Source organism: Ahaetulla prasina, chromosome 4 (genome assembly GCF_028640845.1).
Source record: "Ahaetulla prasina isolate Xishuangbanna chromosome 4, ASM2864084v1, whole genome shotgun sequence".
In the NCBI taxonomy this organism is placed as follows: Eukaryota; Metazoa; Chordata; class Lepidosauria; order Squamata; family Colubridae; genus Ahaetulla; species Ahaetulla prasina.
The window spans coordinates 26,281,553-26,308,895 of record NC_080542.1 but is presented as its reverse complement, the minus strand read 5'-3'; the positions used below and the strand labels follow the sequence as shown (position 1 = coordinate 26,308,895).

Below are 27,343 nucleotides of genomic sequence, written 5' to 3'. Positions count from 1 at the left end.
TTACAACTTTTTTCAACTGAATTGCATTTTGCTAGCCAATCAGCATTTTTAAAAATAAAACAAAAATCCTTCTGTAAGTTTTCACAGCTACTTTTGTTCTTTTTATTACAGGTAATCTTTGACTTACAACCACAATCGAACCCCAAATTTATGTTGCTAAGCAAGACAGATTTTAGGTGAGTTTTGCACCATTTTACAACCTTTCTTGCCACAATTGTTAATAACCTAAGTTAAATTAATAACAGAGTTGCTAAAGTGAATTTGGCTTCCCCATTGATTTTGCCCATCAGAAGGTTGCAAAAAGTGATCACATGCCCTCAGGACACTGGAACCATCATAAATCTATGCCAGTTGCCAAGCGGCCAAATTTTGATCGTGATCATAGGGATGCTGCAACAGTTGTAAGTGTGAAAAACGGTCATAAGTCACTTTTTTCAGTGCTGTTGTAACTTCAAATAGATGCTAAATGAATGGTTGTAGTGTACTCTGTACAGTTTGGAAACATCTACAAAACTAGCCAGGTCAAAGCTCAATCGTAAATCAATAGCCTTTATCAAGAATGTAAAAAACAATGATTCCCAGCACAGAAACTCTTAAGGGTCTCCATGTCTTTCCTCCTCTGAGAAAAATGCCTATTTATTTCTATTCTTTCCCTTTTGTTCTTTAAGCAGTTGGTAGATCATAAAGAAAGAGTTTATCTCATCCCACAGGCATTATGTTCACTCAAGAGTTATCTATGAAAAAAATTGTCAAGCGCATTTGAGAATCCATGTACTGCCTCTGTTCTGTTTGTTGATAAAAATTTTCCCAAAATTTGGTTGAACTGAATTTACCTTTGGGGAGTTCTGGCACTCAGCCTGATTGTAGTGACAAATCTAACCTATTTTTGCTAGGAGGTCAGCAATTTTACATGAGTTCTTCGAGAATTCTTGGTTTTAGATACATTTAAGCCTCAGTGTGTTATTGAAAATGTGAAAAAATACAGGCTAAAATGACAGAAAGCAGACACATAATTTGAGAACCCTGCCTTAAAGGAAGGGAGGATAAATCTATACGTTGTGAAGAAATCATGTGCAATTCTTAATGCATTGTTTCTCAACCTTAAGAGGGGTGGACTTCAATTCCCAGAACTTCCTAGCCAGTATGCTGGCTGGGAATTCTGGGAATTGAAGTCCTTACTTCTTAAAGTTGCCAAGGTTGAGAAACACTGCTCTAACAGCTATGATATCTGACTCCCTACTCCTATCATCTTAATTCCTTTCATTTTATTAAACCACCGTAACATCTTGCTTTTATTAATTGTAAAATGAATTACAAATATATTTATGTAACTGCTAACACTATGACAGGATACAGGCATTTGTACAATTGTCTTCTTATGCAACTTCCCAAAGAGAGATGTAGGCTCTTCCCAAGTGAGGAATTTCGCATTCTTGGGGTACCACAGAAGACAATCTGCCTTTTTCTTCCAGATTTAAAAGGGAAAAAATGTAGACATTCCTAAAGCAAGTTATAGTAAACCACCATAAAGATAATAATAACCGCAACTTATTTGGCCTGATTTTTAGCCCCCTCTGTTTTGTCCAATAAAACCAGTTTCTTTTCTATAACCTCTTCTGAACCCAGCTTTATTACAGCAGACAATGTTAAGAATATTTTTTTTTTGTTCCCAAAACTCCTTGAATTCTTCAAAAGGTAAGAGTATTTTGCTCCATTCAGTATTAGTGGATCTCTTTTGCTTTAATTATAATCTTTAGTTCTTTCTGGTTCCCTCTAATGTCCAACCTTCAAAATCCCATCTTATGGTTTTTGTTCTAATTAACAGCATTTTCTCATGGAAACTTTTCTTATACGTTTTCAAAAATAAATATATTTACAATCCACAGGAAGGATTTTTATAATTAATTTCAAAATCTTATTTAAAATCCATCGAGCCCCTTAGCCTGCTTGTAAATTTCCTAAATCAAACTTCTAATTAGCCTTTTGTAGTTTCTTCTGAACTAAGATTATTTTGGAATCCTTAAACCTGAATAAAATTTGCCCAAAGCACATTTTTATGAGTTTAATATTACATTTTTATGAGGTTCTGATAGTGTCAACTCCCCAGAGTCTTGCCAAGTGGCCCAAATATAGGTTTTTTTTGGCTAAATAAATAAATATTCCATGAGCAGAGGGAAAAAATACCTAAAAGAGAAATACTGTAGGTCATACACTTCCTGGAGGGGTTGAGGCTCACACATGGGGGCAGCTGTGTGTGATTCACATGTTCATTCATATCTGCCTTTTTTTTAATTATCTGCAAATTAGGTCAGAAAGAAACATTCAGAAAATACCTGAATAAAGTCCAAGGCAGGCAAAGGGTATCGCTCACTGGGAATAATCACAACGCAGTTGCCACGAGTAATTGCTGGGGCAAACAAGCTGACAAAACTGAGGAGAGGGTGCTCATCTGGACAGGCAATTCCCATGACACCAAGAGGTTCTCGAAAGTGAATGCAGGCACCATATAGAGTGGTTTCCTGCGGCAGAAAAAGGTACAAGCAAAAATTTCAAGGTTTATAAAGAGAATAAAATTTCTCCCATTAACAAAATCCCTTCTGATTGCCAGCCTCCATTTCCTTTTTAAATCAAGCCGCTGAAATATCTATATGGAAGAGCCTTGGTGGCATGGTGGTTAGAATACAGTATTGCAGGCTAATTCTGCTGACTGCCAGCAGTTCGATCTTGACCAGTTCAAGGTTGACTCAGCCTTCCATCTTTCCAAGGTTGGTAAAAAGAGGACCCAGATTATTGGGGGCAATATAGTGACTCTGTAGACCGCTTAGACAAGGGTATAAAGCACTGTGAAGTCTAGGTGCTATTGCTAGTACTTTGATTTTCATTTTCATATACACTTTTCTTTTCCTTTCTTATGAGGGTTCCCCTAATCCAAAAGAGAGTTGCCAGACTCCTGCAGCCCCAATGTTAGCATTGCAAGGTAGGCCAGACAAGAACACCCAAAGTACCAGCTGTAACTTTATAGTAAAGCTACATTCACAGAGTCCTTCCTGTCTGAGAATCTCTCTCTCTCCTCTCACCTTTTCAGTACAAGAACCTAAAGAGGATCCCTTCTTAGATGCTTGCCACACCCTCATTGCTTCTGTGGGCTCAGCTGCCTCTTATCTAAGGTTGCCTAGACTGTAGTTCTTGTCTCCCAAGCATATTCCCACATACCTTCAGTTACTGGTAGTGTTGTGGTCCACCAGCAGCCTGTGGAGCTGGCAATGGAGTCAGACAGTGATGAGGCTGAGGAAAAACATGGGCCAGTCCTGGAGGCTGGGGAAGGGCCCGGATGAGGGCTCTGGGTCGGAGGCAGAGGTGGGGCCAGGGCCATTGGGGAGTGAGGTGCGGACTCCAGAGCCTCCAGAGGCTGACAGTAGTGAGGCAGAGGAACAGGAGGAGCCTGTTCCTAATGCACACATTAGAAGAGCTGCCAGAAGGCAAGAGCAGCTAAAGCAAAGAGGATGACTCGGAAGTAGGGATGATTGGCCCCTCCCATAAGGCTTAAAAGACCAGTAATGGCGTTTGGGCTCTTTGTCAGAAAACAACGTTGATAGCTTTGTCTTGTTGCATTTGTTTCGTATTGGTGTCTTCTGAACTTTTCCCAAGAAAGGTCTTTGGCAGTTTGCCTAATTAGACCAAGTATGGTGATAAGACTGAGGAATTGGGTTGGGAGGAATCTGCTTTGATTTAGTTTGGACTACGCTGAAAATGAGTTAATTCTCAGCTGTTCTAATAAAGTTTGTTTGTTTTTAAATTGACTGAATTTCCTACTACCTACTTCGGCTTGGGTCACAACAGGTACATATGGGACCAGGAACACAGAGGGGAGTCTTAACCCTCGCTATGGTATGCAAAGAAGCCTCCACAAGTTGCCTCTGTGGTATTTTAGCTCAGGGAAGTCCTCTATATTTGCAATTGTACCCAGCAGGATCTCCTCTTTGCTGATGTTCATATGAAAATACAATTCTGCAAATACAACTCTGCTCCACTCTGCAAGAGGAGCGCCTTCCTGTGGAACCATTATTTTTCACTACTTTTAAGGATTCCTACCTAAAAAGGGAAACTGCCAACCTCCCAAGAAGACCAGACAGGAAACATGACAGGATGAGTGAATCATACTTCATTGCGAGGCTGCACTAACAGAACTTTGCAAGCCTGAAAGTACAATTTTCCCTCCAACTTTTTTAAAGGTCTAACTATTTATAGCAGATCTTTTCTAAGATTCTTTCTTTGTCTATTACTCAATTGCAGGGTCCTCCCTCTTTTAACTGATTATTCCCTACACATGGGGGGGGGGGAGCTTTTTGCAAATCATTCTGTTACAAGAACAGAGTCATAGAAATTAAATTACACTCCCAAGGAACTTTGATTAAATATTAAAATTGTTCTAGGAGGAGCTCTAAACCATAACTTAGGTTATACAACTCATAGATTGGTTGATTGATTGATTGAGGTGCCTACCTACTACCATACAATCAACTTTGATTGGCATTAAACTTCACAACTGTCTTCACTTTTGCATTATTCAGAGGACCCCTTGCAGGGTCGTGCTGAGGAATTTGGAAGGTATCTGCACGATAAAATCGCTCAGATCCGAGATGGGCTGGACGCAGATTGGGTGGATTCAGGCGGGACGACGGAGGCAGGTCTTGAGAATGTTATTTGGACGGAGTTCGACTCTGTGACTCCCGAAGACATGGACAGGATACTGGGGAGGTTGAATGCCACATGTTTATTGGACCCGTGTCCCTCCTGGCTGGTGCTGGCCATTCAGGACGTTACACGAGGCTGGCTCCAGGGTATTATAAGTGCTTCTTTGGTGGAGGGAGTCTTCCCAGCCGCCTTGAAAGAGGTGGTTGTGAGGCCCCTCCTTAAGAAGCCTTCCCTGGACCCGGCTGTTTTGGCTAATTACCGTCCGGTCTCCAATCTTCGCTTTGTGGCGAAGATTGTTGAGAGTGTGGTGGCTTGGCAGCTTCCCTGGTACCTGGAGAAAACTGTCTATCTAGACCCGTGCCAGTCCGGCTTCAGGCCTGGGTACAGCACAGAGACGGCTTTGGTCGTGTTGGTTGATGATCTCTGGAGGGCACGGGACAGGGGTTGTTCCTCTGTTCTTGTCCTGTTAGATCTGTCAGCGGCTTTCGATACCATCGACCATGGTATCTTGCTGCGACGGTTGGAGGGTTTGGGAGTGGGGGGCACCGTTCTTCGGTGGTTCTCCTCCTACCTCTCTGACCGTTCGCAGACGGTATTGACGGGGAGGCAGAGGTCGACCGCTAGGCAACTCACGTGTGTGGTGCCGCAGGGGTCGATTCTCTCGCCCCTCCTGTTCAACATCTATATGAAGCCGCTGGGAGAGATCATCCGTGGTCTCGGGGTGAGTTATCAACTGTACGCTGACGACACTCAGCTGTACATTTCCACCCTGAACCACCCCAACGAAGCCGTTGATGTGATGATCCGGTGTCTTGAGGCCGTTCGCATCTGGATGGGATGAACAGACTCCAACTCAACCCATCCAAGACGGAGTGGCTGTGGATACCAGCATCCCAGCACAGTCAAATAACTCTATTGCTGACTGTGGGGGGTGAATCGTTGGCCCCCAGGGAATCGGTGTGCAATCTAGGCGTTCTCCTGGATGCACGGCTGTCTTTAGAAGATCACTTGACAGCCGGCGCCAGGGGAGCTGTTATCAGGTTCGCCTGATTTGCCACTTGCGCCCCTTTCTTGATTGGGACTCTATGTACAGTCACTCGTGCCCTCGTTACTTCCCGCCTGGATTACTGCAATGCTCTCTACATGGGGATCCCCTTGAAGAGCACCAGGACGCTCCAGGTGGTGCAGAATGTGGCCGCGCAGGGGATAGAGGGAGTGTCACGTAGCTCCCTCGTGTAACACCCCTCCTGCGTAGGCTGCATTGGTTACCGGTGGTCTTCCGGGTGCGATTCAAGGTCCTGGTTATCACCTTTAAAGCGCTCCATGGCATTGGACCGGATACTTACAGGACCGCCTGCTGCCGCCAACAGCCTCCCACCGTCCGGTGCGCTCCCACAGGGAGGGCCTCCTTAGGGTGCTGTCGGCCAGACAATGTCGGTTGGTGGCTCCCAGGGGAAGAGTGTTCTCTGTGGGGGCTCCGGCCCTGTGGAATGAATTACCCATGGGGCTACGCCTTCTCCCTGATCTTCAGACCTTTAAACGTGAGCTCAAAACTTTCTTTTTTCATCAAGCAGGGCTGGCCTAACGTTTTTATTGAGGGTTTTTAGTGGGGCTTTTAGTATTTTTAGAATTTTATATCCCTATTTTAATTATTTAAAGCACTGAATCAGTTTTTTAACCAATTTTGTATTTTAACTTTTTCGATATCTATGTTTTATTTGTGATGTACACCGCCCTAAGTCCTCGAAGAAGGGCGGTATAAAAATTTGAATAATAAATAAATAAATAAATAAATAAATAAATAAATAAATAAATAAATATGGACCAAGTCCCAGATATCCTTAGCCAGGAGAGCCATTGCTGAGGCTTCTGTGGATTGAACTCCACATATCTGAAGGGCACCAAAGTTGGAGAAAGTTATTCTAGAATTTTGAGCAGAAATATTTTTTTGTTATTTTTTTTACAGCAGGGGTTGAACCCAATACCTTCTGTTCATAAAGCTTAATTCTTGGGCACTGAGTGTAGTCACTTCTCAAACTCTTCCAGGCATTTAGCCACATTCCATCCATCAACAGTTACAGAGGGCAAAGTGCACCATATGCATCCAAGGAAAAGGCCCTGTTATTCTCACCTGCACAACTCCACCATATTTGTCAGAGTAAGCTGCCCAATAAAATAGTCGCTGCACACTAATATCCACCTCCATCAAAGCTTTCTCTTTTTCTATACCCATTAATGATTCCAGCTGTGATGCAATCTCAGCTCGACGGAGTTCCAAATTTTCAGCCAGGTAGTACAAGATCTGTGCCCGGGCATGTGTTGTTTTCTTTGCCCATCTGTTATGAGATCAACCCAAAGTTAGAAAGGAAAACTAGCACCATCGTTCAGAGAATAACTCTTCCTGAGGATGTATAACCAACTTCACTGCATCAAGGAAAAAAAACCATTTAGCCCAGAATGCCAACTTTGGGGTGGCATGGTGGTCAGAGTTAAGAAACTGGGTTTGTTGGCTGGAAAGCTGGCAACCCAGGTTTGAGATCCAAGCACCACGTGACAGGGTGAGCTCCTGTGCTTGCCTCCCCTCCTGCCAACCTAGCAGTTTGAAAGTATGCAAATGCAAGTAAATAAATAGGTACCACTCTAGTGGGAATGCAATAGCACTCGGTGATGTCATGCTGGCCACACAACTGTGGAAATGTCTTTGGACAGCACTGGCTCAATGGCTTTGAAATGGAGATGAGCACCACCTCCTGTAGTCGGCAACAACTATTGGAGTAAAATCTGCAGGGTCTCTTTACTTTATGCCAATTTCCACAGCAGCTAAGTGAATGCCCAAAGAGCAGGAAAAGGCAAGGGAACACCAATCAACTGATCAATTCAGCCAATTTGTTTTCCTAGGAATCATTATCAGGATGTGTGATCTAAATCAAGTTTTTCTAGTTACAAACTCCAGAAGTAAAAATAACGCTTGCTTCTTTAGCAGTAGCAAAAGCAAACCTAGAGAGGGAACCGCCTGCTGGGGAACTCTGAGAGTTGAAGTCCATACATCTTAAAGCTACCAAGTCTGGGAAACACTGATCTGTACCAATTTATTTATTTGTCAATTTTTGACACTGTCCATAGTCACTCAGAGAGGGACTCTGGACAGTGTTCAAGTGAAGTGTTAAAACCTAAAAATAGTGTATAAAATTTGCAAGAAGCAAGGATGTTAAAAATGTTAAATATTAAAATTAAAACATATTTTCAATAAAAATATTATTGAAAAATATTTTTCAGTATTGGTGTAACTCTTGTGCTGTGGCGAGTTGGCCATGGCATGTTGGTGAGTTGTCCTACAGACCCATCAGGGCATGAATGACCAAGTGGTGAGCTTCCCATCCAACTGCATTGAGGTTGCAGATTCTCCGGCACCAGAGCTGAAAGAGACCTTTGCTTAAAACCAAGGTCCTCTTCTCTAATCTAAGAAATTTCCTGACAGTTAGGACAATTAATCAGCGGAACAATTTGCCTCCAGAATTTGTGGATGCTCAACACTGAAAGTTTTTAAGAAAAGATTGGATAACCATTTGTCTGAAGTGGTGTGGGATTTCCTGCCTAAGCAGTGGGTTGGACTAGAATAGGGATCTCCAACTTTGGCAACTTTAAGCCTGGTGGACTTCAATTCCCAGAATTCCCCAGCCAGCTTTGCTGGCTGGGGTATTCTGGGAGTTGAAGTCCTCCAAGCTTAAAGTTGCCAAGGTTGGGGACCCTGGATTAGAAGACTTCCAAGGTCCTTTCCAACTCTGTTATTATATTATATTATTAATCTGAACGCCTTCCAGATGTGCATGAATTATGAATGTCATCCCCCCCCAATAGTTGGGGAAAGCTAGGCTGGAACCAATGATTTGGTTCAGAGGTCACCAAACGGTGGTCCATGGACCACTGGTGGTTCATGAGAAAATTTTGGTGGTCCATGGAGAAATTTTTGTATTTTTGCATTTTTTGTATTGCACTCATCCTCAAGCTATGGCCCCTGGACCAGATATGGCCCCTGAGAGCAATTAATCCGGCCCGCGCACAGGAACATGTGGCTGCACCGCCCACATCATCCCATCCACACGCCAGCCTCCACTTTTAAGGCCGAGCGTAAACCTCACCTTGAGTAGAGCGGTGCGAGCCACACAAATTGGAATTGGAAGGTAAGACCAAGAGCTCGCCACGCTCACACGAATGGTTGCCAGGGGGGAGGGAGGTTCAGCCGCCTTTCGGGCCTACATCTCTCCTTCTGTAAGGCTCTGGGTGGGACTGTAGTAGTCACAAGACTGGCTTGGTTGGACATCCCAAAGCAGCTCCTCCACCAGGGTGTACTGGCCTGCAGGAGAGCTGACTGCTCCCCGGCAGGCCAGTGCACCCTGGTGGAGGAACTGCTCTGGGATGACCAACCGGGCCAGTCCTGTGAGTGAGACTTCTACAGCTCTGGAATATGGGACTGGCCATGGGGAAATCTGGAAATCTGTGCCATGGGATGGCACGTGCAATGCGCAAAAAGACCTCGCCGTCCGGAATGAAATAATGGTGCTGTTGCGGAGGCGGGAGAGGGGGTGGCGCAAGCGGGTGAAGTGGTGCTTGAGATGACTGGAAGCTGTGGGAGCAACGCACTACTTTCATTTGCATGGAGACAGCATTCTGCCTCGGTATATTTGCACCAGCTGGTGGCGTGAGGCAGCCTGGCCAAAGCTTCCCGCGCCGCTTCAGGGAGCACTCCTCGAGAGATGAGAGCTTGCATGGGGGCAATCTGGTGTCTGCAATGGAGAGCAAAATCTGGCTGCTCCCCGGACTAGACGCCGTTTACCGTTCCGAATCCCAAGTGGCAAGAGACGAGGGCTGCTTTGTGCCACCGGCTGGGGCAAATATACAGAGGCAGAATGCTGTTGCGACACAAATGAAAGTAGTGCTTCGTTCCCACACTTCTTCCGGCCCTTGTTGGAGCTCCGCGCACCTCGGTATCTCACAGAAATGTTGACTTCCTCTCAGTCCCAAGACTGGCCCATGATATAAGAGAGAAAGAGAATGAGAGAGAGAATCAGAATGAGAGAAAGAGACAGAGAATGAAAGAGAGAGAGAAAGAGACAGAGACAGAATCAGAGAGAGAATGAGAGAGTGAGAGAGAGAGAATGAGAGAGAATCAGAATAAGAGAGAATGAGAGACAGAGAAAGAGACAGAGAATGAAAGAGAGAATCAGAGAGAGACAGAGAATCAGAATGAGAGAATCAGAATGGGGGGGAGAGAGAAAGAGAGATGAGAGAGAGAGAATGAGAATGAGTGGGAGAGAGAAAGAGACAATGAGAGAGAAAGAGTGGGGGAGAGAGGGAAGAGAGAGAAAGAGGAGGGAGAGGGAGAGAGAGAGAGCGGAGGGAGAATGCCTGAAGGACTCCATCCCGTCATTGGGAGTCCAGGCGCTTCAGCAAGCGGCACACTGGATTTGTATTAATGGTCCACGGGATTTAAAATTATGAACTTGGTGGTCTTGAGGTCCAAAGCTTGAGCCCTGATTTGGTTCACCAAAAGGCAAAAGTAGTTTTATCTACTTTAAAGGACGGATAATCGAGGCAAGCATGGAAGATATTTGGAAGAAAAATCTCTCTCTCAATCTCAATCTCTCTCTCTCTCACAAACACACACATACATGCCAATAGTCTATCTAGCGTATTGCACAAGATGAGGTAAAGACAGCAAGAAATAAAGCAGCATTTTTGCCAAAATATATAAATAACATTTCCAAACATACATACATCCCTTCCATTCTGTCAAGATTCAGATGATGAAATTGTATTTGGGATAAAAAAATCACAAATGTGTGCTTAAGTATCACTCTGCAAGATATAAGAAAGGAAATGTATAGATAGTCCTCGACTTACAGTTCACTTAGTGACCTTTCAAAGTTACAACAGCACTGGATCATTTTTTGCACTAATGACCCTTGCAAGCATCCCTGTGAACAGGTAATTAAAATTCGGATGATTACCAAACGGTTCATATTTATGACAATTGCAGTGTCCCAGCGTCATGTGATCACATTTTGTGATTGTCTGATAAGCAAAGTCACTAGGTAAGCTGGATTCACTTAACAACCATGTTACTAACTTAACAGCTGCAGTGATTCACTTAACAACTGTGGCAAGAAAAATAAAAAATGGGGCAAAATTCATTTAACAATTGTCTTGCTTAGTAACCAAAATTTTAATATAGGACTACCTATATTAGAGAAGTAGTTTGTTTCTAATGTCCTCTGCTGATGGGTCTTAAGAAAAATAGTAAAAATACTTTTTGCAGTTTTATTTTTTCGAATACTTTCAACTAGCATCAACTTACTTGTTTTCTCAACTGGCCAAGCTTTAGACTACTGTTCTTATAAATTAATTTATACAAATATAGATTCACAAACGGAACATCCAGCAGTAATTCTAATTCGATGTAATCTGTTTGTATGACACTATCCAAAGGTATTATTTGGCATATGTAACAAATCCCAGCGTTAAGGTGTGCAAGCCCAATATGCAAATTTTGACTAATTTTTCCCCTCTTGGGCTCAAGACTTTCTGAGAGATGTAACGATTCCGTGCACTAAACAGAATGCTGGACTGGATGCGCTACACATTGTTTCTCAAACGTGACAACTTTAAGGTGAGTAGACTCCAACTTCCAGAATTCCATAGCCAATAATGCTGGCTGAGGAATTCAAGGAGTTGAAGTCTACACATCTTAAAGTTGCCAAGTTCAAGAAACACTACATAGAAGATCTCTTCCAATTCCGTGAAACTATTTAAATATTAAGGCAAGACAAAATTAACACAGACAAAGGAACATTGTGGGGAGCTCTTCTTGAAAAATGCAGCTGGGCTCTTTCTGTGAGGATGCTGATAAACAGCTCTCTCTCTATAGATAGTCCTTAACTTACAAGTGTAACTGACCATGAAATTAAAATAGTAAGTCATGGTGGTTGTTAAGCAGTTCACTGGGTAACTGCACCAGATTTTACCATTTTCTTTGTGGCAGTTGTTAAGTGAATGCCATGGTCATTAAGTGAACCCAGCAGTCATTAATTAAATCTATTTTATCCAATGGGTGTTTCTTGCAGAAAACTGAAAGTAAATGCTGGAAAATGGCAAAAACTGCTGAAAATCATGGTCATGGGATCACGGGATGCTGCAAACTACTGTAAATGAAAGTCGATTGCCAAGAGTCCAAATGTGATCATGTGACACTTTCCTTCCCTCCCCCCCCCCGTATGCGCAGCTATTGCAATTCTGGAACCAACTTATAAGTACCTTTTTTTGGCGGGTGTGTGTGGAATCCATTGTAATTTCAAATGATCACTAAGCAACCAGTCATTAAGCAAGGACTACTTGTATGTGGTTCACAATCAGAGAACAATCCCAAGTCCCTGGGTTAGAGGGTAAGCTAAATGAAAGGTCTAGACTCACCCAGGTGCTGCTTTGTGAGCGGCTTCCACTGCATTATGGATGTCTTTCACGTTCCCATCTGCCACAAGGGCCACTGCTTTGCCTGCATGATCCAGGATGGCTCGGGAACTCAAGGAATCTGGTCTCTTCTGAGCACCACCGTAGTACAACTTGTAGGTTTGGTCCATGCTGTGGAAGGAAGGGAGGAAGGAAGAAGGGAGGGAGGGAGGAAAAGAAAAGAAAAGAAAAGGAATGGAGGGAGGAAGGAGAAAGTGTAATAGAGATTTTGCCTCTTGTTCTTTTGAATCATTTCAAAACAAAGCTGAAAAGGCCAGGAAGGCAACGAATTCTGGGTGCACGGATTTTATAGATACCGGTAGGTTGAGACTTCCCGAGGATGAGATTCTCTAAAATAGAATAGGCTGCAAAATGGTTTGGTAAGTGAAAATGTCTGGACAAAGTCCTTCTATTAAGTTTAGTTCTTTATGTTCAAAGGCTACAAAAAAACCCACACCCCTATTTCCTCAAAACTGAGATACAAAAGATGGCTACGAATTCTGGTTATTTAATGAGAAGGGAAAGGCTTTATATCTTTGCTGAAATGCACCTCAGTTGCTGGGCATGAGAGAACCAGGCGTCTCTTATTGATCATAGGAAGGGTTCACATTCCTGCTCACTCCAAGGTTCACATCCCTGCTCCCTCATAAAGCTTACTTATTGCCCTGGGCCCCATTATTGTTCTTAGTATTTAGCTAAAGTAGGGAGAACTCTGTACATTGAACTTTGGAAGAAGGATTCGATGTTGGCCAACCCATCAGAATAGATGCTGAGATTTAAATGCTGGTGAACCCTTGATCCTAACCACTTTTCAAAAACCCCAGAACTAGGCAATGGCTCCATCTTAAACAAAACTCAACAATAAAGATCCTTTCCTGCTTTTTATTAAGCCTCACTGTAAATTTCCATTCTTGCTAAAAGATTAATTAGGATACATATCCCCTAAATCTTGCACCAGTTGTAAAGCTTCAGCAACTCTGGATAAAGCGTTACAGGTCATCTTTTCTCAATAAAAGTAGTAGCCTAGAGATAAAGCTGGACTGACATCTTTATTGTGGTATTTAAGGTGCTGGATTAGAAGCCAGGCAACCATGAGTTCGAGTCCTCCCAGAGGCATGTTCTTCTCTTCTCAGCCCAACCCATCTACCAAGGTTGTTGCTGTGGGAAATTAAAAGTAAGAAGCCTTATGCATACCATCTTGAGCTGTATAAAAACAAGGCAAAATATACACCTAATAATAATATGTAAATATTCAATTAGCACATTGCTCATTAGGTCTAGCTGCCCTTTTAACATTTCCCCATAATGCAAGGGGTTCAGGGACTGTGTAACAACTCACCACCACCTCACTATGGGAACTAGTTCCTTTAATAATTCATCATCAAAGCATTACAAAAAGCTGGTAGCCATAGGAATTATTTCTTTTGATACAAGGGAGAAAATGAATTTTAATGAAAACGTGGTCAGCAAAAATAAAAGGAATTAGGCACCGCGTGATTTAGCTGTGGCAAGTTGGCAAATTGGCTGTGGCACGTCACTCCACTTCTATTCCGAGATACCGTAACTGTGCAAGTTAATCAAGTCCGATTTTCTGTCCTTTTTTTTTTTTTTAAATTCTTGCTACGAAGTGTGTGAAGTAGTTTTCTGAGAAAATCAGGTACTTTCACACTTATTCTTACCTTGGAATTTCTCCTCTCAGCTCAGAAACTATAGAGCAGGGAGCTTTATCCCCAGGAATCACTGGGACATCATTCTTCGGTGAGGTAGCAAAGGTTTTGTAATTCAGATCCATACCACCAATGTGTGGTTGAATTTCCCAGATTGGTCTCACGTATTCATAAAGTGCCTGGATGGAAAGAATTCAGAATAAAACTTAGAGATGTGCTGAGATCCCTCCCACCAGCCAGTTACGGCCCTTCCTCACTAACCTCTTTGCCTCCGTTCCATCCATGGCCACTTTCCTTATATCCTCCAAAGGCAGCTGCTGCATCTAACATATTGTGGCTGTTGATCCAGACTGTTCCAACCTGCAAACTAAGAAAACAGAAGGCAAAAATGATGTGAGATTTCAAGTAGCATGACATGAAAAATTAGACACTTTTGCTTGTTCTGTACAGGGAGTCCTCGACTTACAACCACAACTGAGCCCTAAATAGCAATAGCACTTATATACCGCTTCACAGTGCTTTACAGCCCTCTCTAAGTGATTTATAGAGTCAGCTTATTGGCCCCAACAATCTGGGTCCTCATTTTACCCACCTCGGAAGGATGGAAGGCTGAGTCAACCTTGAGCTTGGTGAAATTTGAACCGCCAAATTGCAGGCCGCCAGCAGTACTGCAGTCTAACCACTGCGCCACAGTGCCTCATCTTGGTTGTTAAGTGAGACATTTGTTAAGTGGGTTTGCTTCATTTTTACAACCTTTTTTGCCACAGTTATAAAGTGAATCACTGGTTGTTAAGTTAGTAGCATGGTTGTTAAGTAGATCTGGCTTCCCCAGTGGACTTCACTTGTCAAAAAGTTGCAAAAGTGGACCCTGGGACACAGCAACGGTCCTAACTATGAACCAGTTGCTAAGCATTGGAATTTTGATCATATGATCATAGGGATGCGACAAAGGTTGTAACTGTAAAAAATGGCTGTAGGTCACTTTTTTCAGTGCTGTTGTAACTTTGAACGTCACTAAATGAAGTGCTGTAAATCGAGGACTACCTGTACAGGGAGAAAACAATGGTTTATATTTCTGGGACTGGGAACTGAATGATAGAATCCAGGTGGATCCAGAGGAGAGATCAGGACACCTTAACAAAGAACAGCCTACACTAAAAGGGATACCTATGGGCAACTTCGAGTGCCAAGGAAAGGATTTCTGTCCACACACTGGCAGCCAGTCCGTGTGGTGTGCTGTTCCCCAAAGCCACCGCCTCCTTGGTTGTCCGGAAAGTCAGGGATACCAGAACAGGTCCAAAGATCTGGAGAAGAAAATGCTTTAGATCATTTTTAAACAATCAGAATCCATTACCCCATCAATTTCCTACCAAAGCAAATTCTGCCAAGGAGGGGGAGCTTGGCCGAGAACAGCAGAAGCTGCTACAGGATAGAAACAGCAGATTAGTAGGAACAGTTTAATTTAAACATTTTGTGTAGGACGAAAAGCAACTGTTTTCTCTGAACCTTTAGGCTGAGAATGAGCAACCTGGAGCCTCCAGAGTTCCTTGGCCACAATAACCAAAATTTGATGGAATGGAAAATATAGGGAAGGCAGAAAAAGATGCAGTATATGGGAAGTCTCGACCTAAAACACTTTATTTAGTGATCTTTAGAAGTTACAACAGTACTGAAAAAAGTGACTTATGACTGTTTCTCACATTTATGACCGTTGCAGCATCCCCAGGGTCATGTGATCAAAATTCAGATGCTTGGCAACTGGTTCATATTTATGACGGTTGCAGTGTCCCCAGGGTCATGTGATCTCCTTTCGCAACCGTCTGCCAAGCAAAGTCAATGGAGAAGCCGGATTCACTTAACAACCATAATGGTGGCAAGAAAGGTCATAAAACGAGCAAAACTCATTTAACAACTGCCTTGCTTAGCAACAGAAATTTGGGGCTGAATTGTGGCCATAAGTCGAGGACTACCTGCACATTTGAAGCAAATTTATTATAAAGATAATCCTTGTCTTACAACTGTAATGGAGCCGATGTGCCAGTAAATTTTGCAACCCCTTCAGTCGTAAAAACAAATGCTGCAGTCATTCAACGAACTAATGCCCATCTCTTGTCCACAAAATTTGTGTGGGGATGATACACAGGGCGTACAAGGCCCTTCTCCATGTATGCGATAGGGTTATATCTACTTGATGTCACCACTCACTGCACCTTCATTATATAAAGCTACTTTCCCATTAGATAGTGCACCTAAGTACAGATAGTCCTCAATTTACAACAGTTCATTTAGTGACCAAAGTTACAATGGCACTGAAGAAAGTGACTTTTGGCCATTTTCTAGTTACGGCCATTGCAACACCCCCTTGGTCACAAGATCAAAATTCAGATGCTTGGCAACTGGTTCATATTTATGACCTCTGCTGTGTCCCAAGGTTCGGTGATCACCTTTTATGACCTGATAAGCAAACCCAAACTCTGTCTCTTTTCATCACCATTTGGTGGCTCTTATATCTGTCGTGTTAGTTCATTAAGGCATAGCTTCCTTTGTTAGATGCCATGGGTAGAAGACAATAGCAACTGTTATGAACCCTACGACTGGGGAAAAAGCTTCAGGACGGAAGCTTCCCCTCTTAATGCTTTAAAACAGCCACATCCACTGAAAGGCAGGGAGTGGCTACAGGTAAACTTCAACCTACAACCACAATTGCCCCCCAAAATTTCTATTGCTAAACAAAACAAATGTTCAATGAATCTTGCCCCATTTTACATCCTTTCTTGACACAGTAGTTAAGTGAACCACAGCAGTTGTTAAATGAACAACGTGGTTGTTAAGTGAATCTGGATTTCCCATTGATTTTGCTTGTCAGAAGGTCGCAAAAGCTGATCACATCACCTTGGGAAACTGCAGTCGCCATAAATATGAATATGAACAAGTTATCGTGCAGCTGAATTTTGATCATGTGACCACGGAGATCCTGCAAAGCTTGTAAGTGTGACAAACAGTCATAAGTCGCTTTTTTCAGTGTTGTTGTAACTTTGAACGGTCACTAAATGAACTGTTGAAAGTTGAGGACTACCTGTATTTCAGAGCTTTTTCCCAATTGTCTATCTGTGATGCAGAGATCAGTTATCAGCAAAGCAAAAATATTGTGCCTACACATGTATGTGGCAAAGTTTAGAAACAAGCACATGGAATCTTTTGGAGGAGGGGGCTGCTTTAAAATTTTGAGTAAGGATACTTATTGGCATTCCTACCTAATGCTTTATACAGCCGTAATAATCAGCAAGCTTCAAACCTAGCATAGCACTGAACTTTTTTTAGCCTTCAACCTGCAAACCTAAGCATTGCAACTTTAAGACATCTATTTATTGAACTTAATATGACTTTTAAAACAGCCATACCATTTCTCAGGCAGGCACAGAATCCTGAAAGAAAAGGGAAAGCCTTAAGGAAAAGGAGGTCTTGCATGAGGTCTGAAGCATTTTCAAAGCCCCACTTTTGACCCCCACTATTTACTACAGCTTTCTTCAGAAATTATAAAGAAGCCTTCAGAAATTATGGTCCAAAAGTCCAAACAGGGAGAAGAGAGGGGACAAGGGAGGCAGAAAAACAAGAGAGAAGGCAGGAGAATGTGAATGTTGGCCATGTTTAAATGGTCCCAGGCTACATTCAGAATGGCAGCCTCATCTACTAAGGTACCTTCCACCAAATGCCTCAGAATTTCCAATTTAACATGGTCAGTGGGAATTAAAACAAATTAGTGTAACCTGTCTGAAAATATTAGGTGAGGGAAGAAAAATGGATTAAAGCTAGCTTAAAAGAAATCTAGTATATGGCCAAACATGGGTACTTGATGATAGAACACCATAAACTCGCTGCTGTTTTTCTCTTTCTTTTCTTTTTCCTTCCTTCCTTCCTTCCTTCCTTCCTTCCTCCCTTCCTTCCTTCCTTCCTCCCTCCCTCCCTCCCTCCCTCCCTCTCTCTTTTTTATTTGTATCCAACATTAACAACCCTGTGAGGTGGGCTAGGCTAAGAGAAAGTGACTGGCCCAAAGTCAGCCAGCTGGCTTTTATGCCCAAGGCAGGACTAGAACTCACGGTCTCCCGGTTTCTAGCCTACAGTCTTAACTACTGGACCCAGCTGGCTCTCTTACTCCATTTATTAATAACATTAATTTCTAGTCAGATATCAGAAATGCTTTCTCATCTCCTCCTACCTCTTCCTGGACGCAACGGGAGGTCTGATACACACCGGTGATTAAGGTTGGAGGGTAAAACAATTTATTTGATGGGAGGGATGCCCAAGCCTGGAACACCTAAAAAAAATAATTACTTTTGAATTAGGTTAACAGTCACAGAAGCTCTAATCTGGATTCCTATCCAGAGCAGAGGATAAGGGGCTATACCTCAGGGATGGCCAAACTTGGCCCCTTGAAGAGCGGTGGACTTCAACTCCCAGAATTCCCCAGCCAGCAACTTGCTCATATTTATAGCTCATGCTGGTTGGGGAATTCTGGGAGTTGAAGTCCACCGCTCTTCAAGGGGCCAAGTTTGGGCACCCCTGCTATACCTAAATGTTCCCTTTCCTTGATATGCCTCTAGTTTAGGATTGAGCTGTGGGATCCTTGTGCTCTCTGAGCTTGGTTGTTTTCTTGCAGATGTTTCATTATCCAACTAGTGCACTGATGATGTTATCTAATTGGGTAATAAAACATCTGCAAGAAAACAACCAAGCTCAAAAAGCACTACAGACACCTCAAAGAAATTAAAACATTTAAAAAGCTGACGGGGTTAAAAAAGCCACACAAAGTCATGAACAGAAAGAACTTGAAAATGTAGTTCCATAAAACCAGGGGTCTCCAACCTTGATCCCTTTAAAACTTATGGACTTCAGCTCCCAGAGTCCCTCAGCCAGCAAAGCTGGCTGAGGAACTCTGGGAGTTGAAGTCCACAAGTCTTAAAGGGACCAAGGTTGGAGACCCCTGCATTAAACACTACATTCAAGTTGTGGAAGACAAAAACTAGCTGGATCACAATAACATCAAGGTTTTTTAAACTAGGACTCTCCAGATGCAGTGATCTTCCCCATCCTTTCTTGGCAAGCAGAGAAAGAGAAACATCCTCCAACAATCTTTAAGTCCTTATTGATAGAGAAATCATTATTCTTGATCAACTCCTAAATCAAACAAAGACCAACTCTTTCTAAAAATGTTTACTGAAATATTTCCTCCCGCCTACAAATACTTTTAAGCTGAAATCTTCGTTTTACATTTTCTTCCCTTTTAGTTAACAACTAGCAAAAAAACCCAAGCCATAATTTTAACAAATAGCACAGATGTTTCACAGACATGTTTTATAATGTGTTTATTTCACAGTGGGGTTATTTCTATTTACATAGAAATTGCAAGCAACATGGTTTGGCTCTGGAATAAATTCCATTATCTAATTAATACCATTTATAGTAATGGGCCCTCTTTTTAAAAAGACATTGCATCAACTATGTTTGAAAGGATTTTTCTATCAAATACATATTAATAAATTTATCACCTAATGTTAGGTTTATTTCAGGTTTTAAAAAGCTAATTTTCCTGGAACCAAATTTAATGCTATTCAACTGCAATATTTAAAAATGTGAACTGAATAATTTTTAATAATTTCATTTTAATAATTAATAATTTTAATAATTAAATGTTAAAAATGTAAAATTCAATTGTGGGGAGGGGTTTGGCCACTGTCTTCTTCTGGGACTTCCATCTCTAACTTAAAATTCTTGGGTTTCCTGAGGTGTTCTCCCACCTAAGAACTAAAGCCTGAGCCTGTTTAGCTTTAACTTACTGTTATTAAATGTTATTATTGTTAGGATGACTTTGGTCTGGCATGACTCCTTCCCATTTACCTCAGCCCCTTCAGCCCGAGCTTCTTCCACCAGGGTCTCAATGAAATTTCGCTGCTTCTCGCTGGTCAATGGTCCCACGTCTGTGATTTTGTCCAGAGAGTCTCCTAAATGGAGCTGCCCCATTCGGTGTTTCAGGCGTTGAATGAAGTCTTTGGCAATGGATTCCTGAAGGTACAGTTGAGCCCCAGCACTGTGGACCTGAGAAGGGGAAGGAAAAGTCACCCATGGGGTTAATTAATTCAATCCTTGGCTGCAGGACTTTGCAGCCAAGATTATGCCAGAGTAAGAGTAAAGCTCACTGCCTGATTCATTAAAAAATGTTTAAACTTGGAATATGTGGATAAACAATTACAAAAATAATATGATTCCTTGCCCATTTTGGAAATATTTGGAGCTTGTTTGGTTTTGGTGTTTTGTGTTGGATGAACACTGTAGTTTATTCCATAAATTATAGCTAAGCAAATTTAGAATCCTTGTATAATTGTCTATTTCTGACCCTATTCAAAAGATTAGGTATGACCTTCAAAATGCAATACATCTGGAAGCAGGCTATTTCAATAACTATTTTCATCTATTTGAAGTTTGGCAAACTTTAATGTCTGGCTATTTCTGGAGACAAACTTGGAGGTAATGCCAGAAACATCCTTTTGAAGTATTTCTGCCCTTACTTTGTTCTCTTTCTGTTAACTGGAAAAATGTTGAAGCTGGCTTTAAAAGTAGAAGCCATTAATTTATTTTAAAACGATTGTGTTCCAGCTTGAACTTTTAATTATATATCTAGTCCCTATTTTTAGGGACTAATTGATGTAACATAATGCTTGGGCGGGGGGTTGGACTAGATGACTTACAAGGTCCCTTCCAACTCTGTTAATCTAATCTTAAACAGTGCAAACGCAAAAAAATAAACACAACTGTAATTGGATAAATAGGGGCAACTGAAGGGGGCAGCTGACATGCATATCCAAAGTTTTATATGCATGTGCCAAATTTTTCAGATAATTCTGGACAAAGGTTTACTATATCATAAGAGTTAAAATCTAACAGGCTGCCAAAGAAGAAATACGAAGAATTGAGTTTTTTAGTATTTCCCTCTTTTGCAGTGGTTAGGTGAGCAATCAGCCAACTGAAAAAGGGGGAAATATCAAGGAACAGCCATTCCCCAGGTCTCTTCTTCATTTGATATTACCTTTGGTTAAAAGCATACCTGTCCTCGATTCAGCCAGATGGAGTCCACCACTGCATCAACAGCACTATCCAAGTCAGCTGAGTCAAAGACAATGAAGGGCAACTTCTCCCCAAGTTGGAGACAAAGCTTCTTGCCACTGCCAGCTGTGACTTGACGCAGACAACGGCCCACCTGTACCAGCAACACATTCCCCATCACATCAAATTTAAAATGGCCATTGACCATCCCTCCCACACCAACCCAAAGTCCCATTCCTCATGTCAAATTCTTGCTCTAGTTGGAACAAGGGAGAATGGAAGTGTCACTGATTTTAGAATAAGTAGAAGACTGAAGGTCCTGTGTTACACTATCAAAAGGACACTACATTATCAAAAGAACAGTGAAATGCAGTGGGTGATGGGAAAACAGAAGAAAGCTGGAGTGAAGTAGATACAGGTAGTCCTTGACTTATGATCACAACTGAGCCCAACATTTTTGTTGTTCAGTAAGACATTTGTTAAGTGAGTTATTTGTTAAGTGACTTTTGCCCTATTTAACGTCGTTTCTTGCTACATTTGTTAAGTGAATCACTGTAGTTGTTGAGTTGGTAACTCGGTTGTTAAGTGAATCTGGCTTCCTCATTGACTTTACTTGCCAGAAGGTCAAAAAAGATGATTACATGGTCCTGGGACACTGCAACCGTCATAAATGTGAGTCAGTTGCCAAGCATCTTAATTTTGATCACCTGACCATGGGGATGCTACAATGGTCATGTGAAAAATGATCATAACTCACTATTTTTAGTGCAGTTGTAACTTCAAAGTCATTAAATGAATTATTGTAACTCAAGGACGACTTATTATCTGTTGAGGGAAGAAGTAAAAATGTTTGAACCTCTTGCTTCCTAAAGTGAAACATGGCTAAGTGATTTCCTCAGAAAACAGATCTAAAATGTTCTTTACTGTGACTATCTCCAACCAGACATCTTCCAGTTGTGTTGGGCTACAGTTCCCATAATTCCAATGAACTAACTGGAAGTTCTAATATGACCATCTAATATGAAGCCTCAGGACAGGAAGTTTATTCTACCATTGCTGAACACACAGAAACAGATTGTTAAACTTCCCATTAGGCACCTTGTTGAGACAAAAGGAGCTTTTGAAAATTTCCCTCAAAATTTGGGAGAAGAGGAATTGGTTGAAAAATTTCTTTGAATTTAATTGGTCCAAAAATTTCTCAAGAATGGGACTGTTCTTTAGCAATGATAGTAGCATCATCACTGCAAAAAGTCCACTGGGCAAATTCCCTCATTTCTTCTTTTGTGGATTTAACTGAAACATAGGAAATCAGGAAAGCAATGACAGTTTATACAGTGAAAAATGCATCTACCCAAAACCTTTTGTCTATCTTGTTGTTCAACCTTCCCTAATCTGAGTCTTTTCTGGGAAATGAACTTCAAGACCCAGATTTCCCTTGCCAACATAGCCATTACTGAGAATTTAGGGAGTTGAAGTCCATAATATAATTGGAGGCCGTCCAAATTGGAGAAAACCACCTTATAAATAAGTGTCAAAATACTGCATTCCTGTTAATGCTACTTAATGATCTTCATGCTAAACAATTTTTCTGTCTGAGAAAGCTTTAAAATCTGGCTGTGGGCCTGAACACTTTATAAATCATTTTTTTAAATTTAATTGCTTTTTTATTTTATTTCATGTGTATATTATTTTTTTTTCATTTTTATGATGCCTTTTTCACATTTTCTGCATATAGGTAATCCTCAACCTGCAGCCATTAGTTTTGCAACCATTCAAAGAACATAACAGTGCTGAAAAATATGACTTACAGTTGATCTTTCCATTTACAGCTGTTATGGCATCTCCAGGGTCACATGATGAAAATCTGGGCACTGGGCAACTACAACAGTTGCAATATCCCCAGCCTAAGCTAATCTGATTGCCATTTGTGATTTCCAACCTCTGATAAGCTATCAATAGGGGTTTGCTTAATAACAGCATGATTTACTTAATAACTGAGTGATCTGCTTAAGAAACTATGGCCATTTTTAAAAAAAAAATTGGGTATAATTCAGTTGTTCTCTGCTTAGCAATGGAAATTCTGATCCAGGTTGTGGCCGTAAGTTAAAGACTACTTGTATAGTCTTCCCAATCAAATACCTCATAAAGCAAATCAACAGGAAGAGCAACAATAGCCATAATAATAATAGTGCTGCCATATAATTTCTGCAAAACTCTCTTCCCTTTTCAAAGAATGCAAATTCTCTTTGACTAAATTGAATGAGACAGAGTTTAAAAAAAAAAAAAAGAGGGACGGAATAGATCCCTGGCTGACTTTGAATGTAACACTTCAAAATAACTTCATCCTGCTCTTAATACAAAGGTTTACAAAATGCAGACAGGACTGCAACCTCATCTTTATTCATGTATATTCCACCTTTTTTATTTTTTATAAATAAATCAATACCACAATACTCCTTCCTATTTTTCCCACAATAACAACCCTGGGAAAAAAGTTAGGCTAAGAGAAAGTGACTGGCCCAAGGTCATCCATTTGGGTTTCCTGTCTATGGCAGGACTAGAACTCACAGTCTCCTTGCTTTTAGCCTGGTGCCTTAACCCAGGGGTCCCCAACCCCCAGACCATGGCTCAGGCTGCAACCCATTTGGAACCAGGCTATGGAAGTGGTGGGTTACTGTTGTGCTTGCATGCGAAGCTGCATTTGTGAAAGCAGCTCCTGCACGAAGCCCTTCCCTCTTCTCTTCCCTTCCCTGCCTCCACCAGTCCAGAAAGGTTGGAGACCTCTGCCTTAACCTATGTATTAACAACCCAACCCTGATCTTCCCTCCTGAGTTTCTTCCTAGATGCCTGAATGGAGGGAGACAAAGGAGCTTTACCTTGGCAGTTCCAGCAAAGGCCACTTTGTCAATGCTTGGGTCACGTGCCAAGGCTTCTCCTAGCCCCTGATCGCCAGTGAGGACATTGAAGACCCCTGGGGGGAGCCCAGCTTGGGTACAGACTTCGGCGAAGAACAGAGCAGCCAAACCGGTGGACCTGGCTGGCTTCAAGATTGTCGTGTTTCCTGTTGGCAAAGCACGCAATGGAGAGTTAGGGAGGCAGGTAAAAAGCTAGAGAAATATCTATTCCCTATATTCTTCTCTCCCATCTGATATGCAGTGGCCTCCAAATATGTTGGATTGCAACTCCTGTGACAGGTAGGCCTCGACTTAAAACAATTCATTTAGTGACCGTTCAAAGTTACGACATCACTGAAAGAAGTGACTTATGACCAATTTTCACACTTATGACTGTTGCAGCATCCCCATGGTCATGTGATCCAAATACAGTTGACAACTGACTCATAACTATGACGGTTGCAGTATCCCGGGGCAAAACACATTAACAAATGTCTCACTTAGCAAGATAAATTTGAGGCTCAATCACCTCTATTCCCAGTCACTTGGGAAAACTGAAGGACATTAGGCGGGGGGGGGGGGGGAAAGGTGAAGAAGACAAAGGGGGAGCCAATGATTTCCATTTTTTTCATGACAGAAGTCAGTGCCAGATTTAGACTTGGTTAGGCCCTGAACTTTCAAGGCTTTTTGTTAAAATGTTGCCCCAGAAGGTCTCACAAAAAAAGGACCTTGTGTTTTCAGAAAAAGTTGAAGTTGTATCTTGTTTAGCTCGTGCTTAGATCTGGCACTGGGTCAGTAGAATCAAGACAAGAAAGGATTTGTAAATAAGGGCAATCTGAAAAAACACAACTGAGGCAGGGAAAATGTCGAGCCAGAGTCCTTTTCTCCATCTCATGGTTCAATTGTGGGTAGATGGTCAATGAAACTGACAGGGAAAATGGAAAAAAGTTCCTTGGCACTTAACATCCCAGGAGTTTAGGGAACGTTCTTATCAAGGTGACACCTAGCTCAGAAAACTGATATCAGCCATATATAAAGACAAAGCACTTTCAAGTATGATAAGCTGGGGATAGATAAATGACCAACAAAAAAATAGATCTTGTGAGTTTATTCATCTATACAACATATACTATTCAAAGTACCCAGTTTATAACTCGTTTGTCAGTGATGGTGCCTGTGAGTCAACATTCAATGTAAGAGGTCCATGCAATTTTCTTGATAATATGTTCAGGCATACTTCATCCACTGCCTTCTTTCTAGGTTTGAGAAACAGTAACTGACGTAAAGTTATCCAGCTGGCTTTGTGCCCAAGGCAGGACTAGACCTCACAATCTTCTGGTTTCTGGCCCGATGCCTTTAACCTTTTCTCCAGGGGTGTCAAACTCAATTTCATTGAGGGCCACATCAGGATTGGGTTTGACCTCAGAGGGCCGGGTGGGGTGGGTGGGGGCTGGGCATGGCCATGGTGGGCGCGACATGGGACCGCACCTCCTCAGATATGGCTTTATAAACTTATAAAAATAGGGAGGCTGTGATTTATGTGATTTTGTTTTTTTAATACTTACTTGATCACCTTATGAGAGAGAGAGACCAGATCAAAAAACTGACTCCATAGGAAGATTAAAACTATAAAAATTATTGATATAGGCTATAGTAGCAGAATCCTGAAAGCCTGAAAGGTAAAATATTTTATTTTTCCTCCCTTTTATAACCTTCTGAGTCAAGGACGGCCTCCTGGAACGCTCCGGAGTGTTGGGAGTTTTTGGGCCTGAGAGGCACTCCATAGGCCAAAGGCGGTTGCAAGGGGTGTGTGTGGCATGCTCCATTTTTGCTAGCAGAGGCACTGTGGGCTGATCCTTTGCTATTTCCAGACTGGCCCCGCAGGCCAGATTTAAGCACCCTGTGGGCTGGATGTGGCCTGCAGGCCTTGAGTTTGACACCCCTACTCTACACCAAACCAACTCCAGGTTACAGTATTTCCTTTAAAAGCACAACAGGGAGACAAGGTATGCTACAGGTCCCTTCTCTTAAGGAGATCCATTTAGTGGAACCAAGAAGAAGGGCCTTATCTGTGGTGGCTCCCTTCCTGTGGAACATCATCCCTGTGGAGATAAGATTGGCCCTCGATACCCTTTTAAAAAGCTCTGAAGACATGGTTTTGCCAGTGGGCCTGGACATCCCAAGATAATATATGGAGCCCATCAAGTGGCTTGTTTAATTGTTGTCACCAGGAGGCTGGGAGTTCATTGAGTTTTGTATTTGGGGTGGTACTTCTATAAGGCCAATTGGAGTCACCCTGATTGAATTGGGCAACCACATAAATTTTCTTAATGGAATAAAAACACATATTTTTAACCATATCGTCTTTCAAAGAACTGAGATCAAGTTTCTTTTTCTCTGCATAATTTTATTTTCAGATTAACCTCACGAGATAGAGTAAATGGAGATCAACCCAGTGACTTTTGTGTCAGGGTGGATCTCAAGACTTGCTTGGATGAGTTGGAACCATTTTTACATACCCATCGCCAGGGCTGAACACAACTTCCACGTCAGCGTCAGCAAAGGAAAACTTCGAGGAATAAGAACAGCAACAACACCTATAGAGAGACAAGTTTCATCAGAAACGGAGTGTTTCTGTGGCTGCATTCAGTACCTACAACCATCCTTTTTAGGGGCCAAATTTTCTCTATTTTCCACTTTGGGATCTGTACAGGAAGGCTGCAGTCCAAGACCAAAACTTCCTATAGGTATTATTTCTTAGAGAGGAACTTCAGACAGACCTACCCAGCCAGCAAGTGTATTAATATAGTGGTGATTCTAGCTGAACCTACATTAAAGCGCACCACAAAACTGTGAATGCAAATCTTGTTGAACTTCAGGAGTTGACTTCTTTATTGAATTTTTAAAAACTTTCAATTATTTATTACATACATTCATATAACTAGTCACGAGACTCAATTTGCAACAATATCATACAATAAAGTTACGTTTGATATCTAGTGTTTTTCACCTCATTTAATAACAGAATAACAGAGTGGAAAGGGACGTTGGAGATCTTCTAACCCAACCCCTGCTTAGACAGGAGACCCTATACCATTGTAGACAAATGGCTGTCCAGTCTCTTCTTAAAAGCCTCCAGTGTTGAAACATCCAACATGCAATATTCATCCTTCAAATAATCCAAAATATGTTGCAGCCTTAACAGTTAAACCTATCACTAGTGCTTGTTCTTATTTTTTTTTTATTACTATCAACCTTGCTGGGGATTTTATTGTAAAACATTAAGCTATGGTAGCCAGCTGTACAAAAAATAAAGAATACAATGCAAAAAGCAAATGTAATTAAATAAAGCGGTTTACTACTGGACAATACACAGTTTGCCTGTGACCCCAAATCTAATCACTAGGGATTAATGTGTGTGTGTGTGTGTGTGTGTGTGTGTGTGTGTGTGTGTGTGTACGCGCGCGCCTGCATGACCCCATTAGC

At 41.9% G+C, this 27,343-nt stretch overlaps 1 protein-coding gene across 6 annotated transcripts in view; it reads right to left on the bottom strand.

Annotated features, from left to right (window-relative positions):
* ALDH16A1 (aldehyde dehydrogenase 16 family member A1) overlaps positions 1-27,343 on the bottom strand; it is a 64,191-nt gene that overhangs the window by 10,771 nt on the left and 26,077 nt on the right. For 4 of the 6 annotated variants that reach the window (XM_058180134.1, XM_058180133.1, XM_058180130.1 and 1 more), the window contains 11 exons: positions 26,377-26,454; positions 23,840-24,024; positions 20,965-21,117; positions 19,761-19,958; positions 18,082-18,180; positions 15,033-15,169; positions 14,127-14,232; positions 13,878-14,044; positions 12,163-12,330; positions 6,827-7,031; positions 2,334-2,519 (listed from right to left, as the gene is read on the bottom strand). In XM_058180134.1, the coding sequence (XP_058036117.1) occupies positions 2,334-2,519; positions 6,827-7,031; positions 12,163-12,330; positions 13,878-14,044; positions 14,127-14,232; positions 15,033-15,169; positions 18,082-18,180; positions 19,761-19,958; positions 20,965-21,117; positions 23,840-24,024; positions 26,377-26,454 (1,682 nt within the window). The remainder of the gene's footprint in view (positions 1-2,333; positions 2,520-6,826; positions 7,032-12,162; positions 12,331-13,877; positions 14,045-14,126; positions 14,233-15,032; positions 15,170-18,081; positions 18,181-19,760; positions 19,959-20,964; positions 21,118-23,839; positions 24,025-26,376; positions 26,455-27,343) is intronic. The other 2 variants (XM_058180132.1, XM_058180131.1) reach the window with 2 other exon arrangements.